Source organism: Zootermopsis nevadensis, unplaced genomic scaffold (genome assembly GCF_977971745.1).
Source record: "Zootermopsis nevadensis isolate Lab colony 2312 unplaced genomic scaffold, Znev_1.0 Znev_ptg000030l, whole genome shotgun sequence".
NCBI lineage: Eukaryota > Metazoa > Arthropoda > Insecta > Blattodea > Termopsidae > Zootermopsis > Zootermopsis nevadensis.
Genome location: NW_028259162.1, coordinates 19,912,717 through 19,920,505, shown reverse-complemented (window position 1 = coordinate 19,920,505; position 7,789 = coordinate 19,912,717). Strand labels below are relative to the sequence as shown.

Here is a 7,789-nt window from a genome sequence, read left to right as displayed (position 1 = left end):
CCAAGGATAAGCAACATGCAATAAGCACTGTTTTGATTTCTGATGAAATGAAACTGGCAGAGATCCATCAACAGTTGGTTGCCACATATAGACAAAACTGTTTTGCCACAATGAAGTGTGTACAGTGGCTTGAAATGTTTAAAAGCAGCTTAACCAATGTTGTTGATGCAGACAGGTAAGGGTTCCGGCCCACATCCACATATGAACAAAACATGGAGTTTGCTCAAGCATTGATCCTTAGAAACTGTATGGTAATTATTGCAGAAAGTTATGTAAGATTGAGAATTAATGTTGCTTGTCCCTGATGTAAACCTGTAGTGTTCCACCCATCTTTATACCACACTCATTTGGCACAAATGGACTACAGCTGAACCACACTTACAGCATGCCACTGTCTGACCTTGAGATGCAGTATGACCAGGCCTCAGAAGTGTTTTTTGCCCTTAATATACTTTAATGTAAGAGATAGAGGTGGAAGATATGGGAGGAATTCTTTTACAGTAAACTCTTGATTATCCAGGCTAATGAAGGGGAGAAGATGCATAAATTGTTGAAAAAAACAGTTAATTAAAGATATTTTGTTTGGTGCATTCACAAAAGTCACAAATTACATTTATTTGTTTAGATTGAACTAACTTTTATAAAAAAATTCTCAAACCTTGCTGGTGGCAAAACTTAGCCAGTAGTTTTACAGACTAAGTTAATGATCTAAATAATATGTTATTAGGTAAAACAATAGTTGTTATCATATTTGAAGAAAAAAATTGTAAAAATTCGTGTATTAACTTCAACATCTGCAAGTTGGATGTGCAGAAATTTGACTGGAACTGAGTCTTTTTATAAGGTACTGAAATAATAGAAGTGCATACCTGAAGACCTTCCTTTAGTTTAGATATAAGGAGATATTAAGATGTGAATTGTGATCTTCTGGGTTGCAAGATTATGTAGTTTTGTAGGTAGTTACCAGTGTTTCAGTGGAATATATAATTTTCATCGTCAGGGTTGGAGGCATTATGTTCCTTCAAAATGTTGTAACTGTGTTGGTACCACAGCCCGGATTACAGTCCACATTTTTACTGCTGTGAAAATCCCAGATTTTAAAAGCTATTATGATAGGTTATAATGATTTTACATTTGGGCTTAAAATAATACAAATTTATTATTACTTGAAGTATGTGATGAGCCTTTTGGTAACGATTAATAACACTTCATGTTTCAACTCAAGAACTCTGCCTAGCTGGCAAGACAAATCTTGCTTGGGATTCAGCTAGAGCCTGTTGCAACTTTTGTTTTGTAAATTCACAATACGAACTAATCAACTGGCACTGTCATCTGTCAATGTTTCCATTTGACATGGACATATCTTGTACAATGCTTGGGTAAAGAAGCAGTACATGAAAAAGTTTGCTACTTATAATTTATTATTTATCTTGGACCATCCTGTTTTGTTTGAAAACTTAGTCTTTATTTTGCTTTGAATATCTATGAGTGTTATAATAGTGAATATTTTCTGAGATATGATAACTATAATACATAGAACAGGCCCACATGAAAGTACAGATAAATTGGAAACAACTGAATTTGAAAGTTGAGTTCAGCAATTTTCAGCTTATGTCATCAGCTATATTTATTGCTTATACAAAAAGGGGCCAGATGTAGCAACATTTAAGGTTTTTAGAAGATAGCTGTCTTCTGCGTTGTTGTGCTGTGTAATGTGGTAGAAGTTTACCAGTGTTTCACAGGTCCCTGCTGCCTCCATGATCACTCTGAAATGCTGGTAAACTTCTACCAGACTATATGGCGCAAGAATCCAGAAGACAGACATCTTTATACTCCCTGAAATTAAAACCTCAAATCCTATATAAGGTTTTGTCAAATTTTACCATAATCTCAGGATTTTACTTAATATCTTTAATAGATTCTATACCTATATAATTTTGCACATGGCTGAGTCTCATATTTTACACCATCCACATCATAGTATTATTATCACAATATTTTTAGCTGTGACAATGTTCTTTGCTCATCAGTGGGATATTGAGACATTTTATTTTTATGTGTGGAGCTGTAAAAAAATTCTTTCACTCATTAATATGCCTATGACAAATTTTTGCTTCAAAATTGCTGATTTGATACATCTGTGTATGGTTTTACTCTTTTGTTTTGGAATTTTTAGGCACAACCAATAGCAACAGAGCTGACAGCAAAGTTGTTGGGAAACCGAGTGGCTGTATCACCTATAGTAACGGTCGAGCCCCGAAGACGCAAGTTCCACAAACCCATCACCTTAACGATACCTGTACCTCAGGCTGCCAACAAGGGTATGATCAACCAATATTCAGGAGATGCCCCCACGTTAAGACTCCTCTGCAGCATCACAGGTGAGTGTACTGTCAGCTGTGGGAAGAAAGAGGCATGGTGGGAACATGTTCTAGCAGCAGCTAGTGGTGTTTCCTGCCACATAATCTTGGGATAGTAGAGGCTAAACTGAAGGACTATTTGTCTTTGTATTATCTTAAGTGGTAGATGTAGTGGCATGTATTTATGTCAAGAATTGTTTAGCAACATTGGGGCTTATAAGTAAAGCTGCTGTTTTGGGTGTTTTCTTTTTAATTTTGATTTTCCATATATATTTTATGAGCCATGATATCTCAGTATGTAATATGAATAGCTTTGAACTGTATGTTAGGATTTTTCTGCTATTTATTGCATCCAAAATACCTCTGAGATGTACTCAGCCTCCTGTCCATGGTGTATATTGAGTCCCCTTATCTGGTGATAAAATTTATCAACGTGTGAGCTGGCTGCTCGCTCACTCTCTCTAGTGTCAATGTAGCTCATGCTTCTGTATGTCTTTATAGTGCAGTACTTAGATTCAAGGATAATTTCATTTATTTTACCTTCTGAGTTCTTCCTAAGAGAGGTGAAATGGAAAGGAATCAAAGAAAATTTCATAATGAGGATGATAATAATAAGATTCATCTCAAAGAAACAAGTTGTGAAGACATGAACTAGATATAGTGGATCAGGTTAAGGGTTTTTGGTGAGCTTGTCAAGTCTTCAAGTTCCATGACATCAAAGTATTTCTTGATTCATTTTGCTGCTTAAAGAATATTCTGTATTACGACATTAATTACATGTTGCAATTTAAAACAGACAGAAACATATGGTGATATAATTATCAAAGGATAGGATATTGGCCTTTAGAAGTAAAGTCCTGAAGATTGGTGTTCACATTTCTATCCACGTGTCTTGTGAGATGTGTTAATTGTTCACATCTTGCTGCCAGCTAATGTAATATGCTCTGAAAATTAAAATGTACAGTATGCTATAGTTTTGTTGAATAAATATTTATGGTAAAGAGGGGAAAAATTAAATTAGTTCTAAGTTGATGCTGACATTTGTATATAAAACGGTTTGTCTCACTAACAAATTAGGGTTACCTCTGAGCATCTCTTCCATTTGTTAGGTTCATGAGTTTTATTATTTTTGGGATTAATTTGACTGTTACGGATGTGTCGCAGTTTTAGTTTATATTCTGAAATATTCAGATGCACTGTATACTGAGGTATTATTTTGTTCTAATCTCAGTCCTTTCAAAGCAAAGTTTCATGTGTAATGCATTGTATTTATACATATTTCTCTTCATTTAAATCTGCATTGTCAGAATTTTTAACATGATTTTTCCAATTTTCCAATGAAAGATCATTAATGAACACCATTATATTTTGTACTGAACACTGTAGTGTTCTTAAGTATAACTTTTGTGAAGTTTTTCATGGTTTTATTCAGAGCCTATGCAAATTCTGGGAGAGTATATTAGGTCTGGAGACCTTTTTAATCCATATAATTCATTCCTCATGGAATATATATTATGAAAATGATAAAACATCATTAAATAAATCAGGAACACAAATGTTCCATCATGCTTATGACACAGCTGTAGGTATGGTAAGTGGTAATCTAGAAGTAAAGGTTGATTTGTATGTTGGTAATATTGCAAATGTTATAGTACATCACCAAAGAAATTAGCTCAAGCAATAATGCATGCAACTTGTATTACAGAGGTGCTCAGCTATGCTGACATAGTTTCAGTGGATTTTCTCAGTCCCTCCATACAATGCTGAGATAGTACCTTTAAATAAGACAGGACTGGTCCCTTTCTAGTTTCTTCTAGATCAATTATTTAACCATAAATCTCTTTTGACATTATTATTGCAGTTGATACAGTACCATTAAAAAATAATTAATTAACCAACCCGCAGTACAAATTCATCTAGTCCTTCAGTACTTATATACCTCAAAACATTTAAACCGAAATTAATTATATTTTAGGAATAGCACGTGGTACTGAGTGTGAAAATCATTCAAGCACATGGAGTCACAAGTTTATGTTGTTCCTTAGAGAATCTGCCTCTTTAAGCCCATTATGGTATTTGCTATGCCTGAGATTATGTGAATTGAGAGCTGCACCATGGAACAAAGGGATATAAGTGAGAACACAGAAATTGTATTTCAGCCACTGTAAAAATTACATTAAAATAACAAGATACGTTGGCACAAGTGCTATACTCTCCTTCCAACATGATGATGTGTGCACCACGTCCATGTTGCCAGTTGGAATAATAATGCAATAGTTGTTGATGAACAACTATCTTCCATTTGTGCTGGCCATTGGAGGGAGACTATTGCACAGCAAGTGTCAAGACTCGTCTGTTAGGTGTAAAGTTACTTTGCTTGTGCTGTTCTTGCTTTGCTGTTCTTTGTAATAACAAAGAGATTGTGTTGTGTGTCTATGTACTTCTTTATGCCTCACTTCTGTCCTTTCGCTTCTCTGGTGAGGAGCACATGTTGAAGGGAAGCCAATATGCCGTGTAGATCAGTTGAATGTTGTGTGTTGGGGGCACTGCTAGGTTAATTATTGATTGTCACTAAGATCTGAAATTAGAGCAAAATATCCAGCATTGCTTGCTGTCTCTTTACATTTTGAATTGACAGTTTGAATAGAATATCAGTTTGGCTTGCATCTCAGTGTGACAGTTACGCCTTGCTGGATACTCTACACAGTGCTGTGTTTCTATTTGTAGACATCCATAAGGGATTTGAGTGCAGTTTTGTAGTTGTGCTAAATTGGGTTTCATAAGTTTCCTTACTGCCCTTTGTGATTTTTAAAAGAAATTCTATTACTTTGATAGATCTGTTAGTTTTATTCTTTTGAGAAAAATTAGATGTTGTCTTTACAAGTGTTTTTGTGCAGTAATTCTATATAACTTTCAGGGGTTGGCAACCTAGCTTATGTATGTAGTGTACTCACCCTACAATAATGAGTTTTAACAAGTAACTGTCTAGTTGAAGTAACTAATGGACTGTGATTGGGATGGTGTTGTGTTCACAATGAGAGCTTCAGCATGGCTCAGATCATTAATAACATGCCTCCTTGTGCATGTTTGGATACATAACGCCATTGCAACTCAGCTGCATTACATAGTTGTGTAGTATGGTGTTCCAGGGGACACACGTGCATGTGTTCTCCTTATTGATACTGGCTCATGTAGCTAGTTGTAAGAATCCTCAGTAGCATTTGTTTTTATAGCAGTTCTGTTATTGCCAGCTTTTCATATTCCATACAACATTTTGTTTAGAGTACTGTAACATGTGCAGGTTACCAGCCACTATCATAGGGTAAGAAGATCACAGTAGAAAAAGTTAGCATATCAGAGATTATGAAGTTTCTGTCCATTACATTACCTTCTTCTAGCTGTTAAAAATGTGAAGTTATTCTGAGTATTAATCTATCAAAGGACTGTTCTTTGCATTCATTGTTTTTAATAAAATGAAATTAGATTAAAGTATCAGATGGATTTATGTCCACTAAAAGTGAACAGTTAGTGTTTCTAGAGGGAAATGTGGTGTTGTGTCATATGGGGATAGTGCCAAAGCTTTCTAAGCACACTTAAGGGTTGCCGGCCCCTGGCTGTGTCGACTGTGTTGTAACTAATTTGCTCCCTCACTTTGCTGCATTGCTGCACGCATGGCAGGGGTGTTTCGGAAAAGATCACTTAAAGGTAATGGGCAACACTGTCTGTTGTTTTATATATAATTATTTATATATTCCTTTCTGTCTTGAATTATATATATATTTTTAACAAAAAATCACCAATTATTAAAATGGTTAACACCACACACTTTTCTTAGATTTGCTGCATATACTTCTGTATTTTTCTCCAATATTTTTGGTCTCTCAGAGTTGTTAAAACCAGAAACTGGAGCTTATTTGTAGAGGAGCATTGCTAGATTTTCCAAATTTTTATAGGATGACGTACTATACAGCACCTTCTGCTTACCTTGTTTTTTCAGGTTGCACAATTTTTTCAGAACTGCTTCACTAATGTGCACCTCATGTGTACACTAAATGTTCACTACAAGCTGGGTGTTGAGTAATATGCAGGGATTGAAGAAATGTGGCTTGACTGTGTAGCATTTCAAAATTAAACCAAGTGACAAACAAGATGCATTGTGTTTTAGTTGGGATTTGATAATTGGCATTGAGAAGGTTTCCTCCACCATCCTACTGTACAGTTCAGTTCGCACCACTGGATGTCCTCACACCGCATGGCTCCCTCCAGCGATCAGTCTTAACAACTTGGAGGGATTGGATAGACACCACAACAAAGTCAAACTAAGGAAAAAGAAATATGTACATAGGGAATTATTATAGATTCCTACTAATCTGAAACAAAATTTTAAGATATATTAGTTGCCCGACAAGGGTCTTTTCTGAAACCGTTGCTGCTTCCTTTCTCATGTTTGTTTTGCATAGGAGTGTATCCCCTAATTTGCTTGTTTTTTCTATGTCTTGGCTTCTTATCACAAGGTATGTAGTACTATTGGTTGTTGCTTGTCTGTGTGGCATGGTTTCTCTATAATTATTATAGCTGTTAAACCAGGACTTCTGTTGTCATTTCATGATCCAACACTTGATTTTACAGTAAGTATTGTATGTTTGTGTTAGGCTTTTAAACAAAGGTGCAATAAATGCATTTGTTACTTCCATGCACATATGAATGTCTAGTTGTGCACAACTTTCAGCTCCCAGAAAGCAAATATAGAGTCGTAGAGGTGTCTGGAGATACTTTGATTTCCTATCATGCGTTATGAAAGTTCACATGCTTACAAAGGAGAATGTTCGGTATTGTATTATATAGATTTGGCAGATACGTAACCTAAACTCTGTCCAAGACCATTATCATCACTGAGGTCTTCACAGTCTTCCTTAGTCTGCACCAATACAAAGCTATTTTCTCTCTTCTGTCAAATTGCTGGGTTAATCTGGACTTGAAATAGGCATATCACAGATACACATCAACACACCACCTGATTAGTTCCAGAGTACTTCTTTTTAATGACACTTTCCAGTCTCTTAAATATCATAAAAATTACTTCTAAAATGATACATGTAGACTTCCTTACGTGAACTGTAATACATTTTTATAACATGCCTGTCATTTCCTTGGGCACTTCTACTGGTCTGTGGCAACTACATGAGTTCTAAACTGGTATATATACCTAGTTCTGAAAACCCATTTGAAACCTTGTGGTGTCTTTTTTCATGTTTGGTGAACCAAACAGTTCTTTCAAGCAGCAGTTGTTGAATTAACATATACCCAGCATTGTGGATGATTCACATTACACATGCTTAGCATTTTTTGTCATTGCTTATATACCTGAAGTATATTTTAGTGATATTACAGTTGAGTCTTGGCACGAGCATTGAGTATTATTATTGAGG

At 35.5% G+C, this 7,789-nt stretch overlaps 1 protein-coding gene across 1 annotated transcript in view; it reads left to right on the top strand.

The window, feature by feature from the left end:
* Positions 1 to 7,789, top strand: part of LOC110835660 (uncharacterized) — a 146,498-nt gene that overhangs the window by 114,800 nt on the left and 23,909 nt on the right. The window contains exons 26-27 of the mRNA XM_087358598.1: positions 2,177 to 2,381; positions 6,039 to 6,065. Of these exons, the coding sequence (XP_087214724.1) occupies positions 2,177 to 2,381; positions 6,039 to 6,065 (232 nt within the window). The remainder of the gene's footprint in view (positions 1 to 2,176; positions 2,382 to 6,038; positions 6,066 to 7,789) is intronic.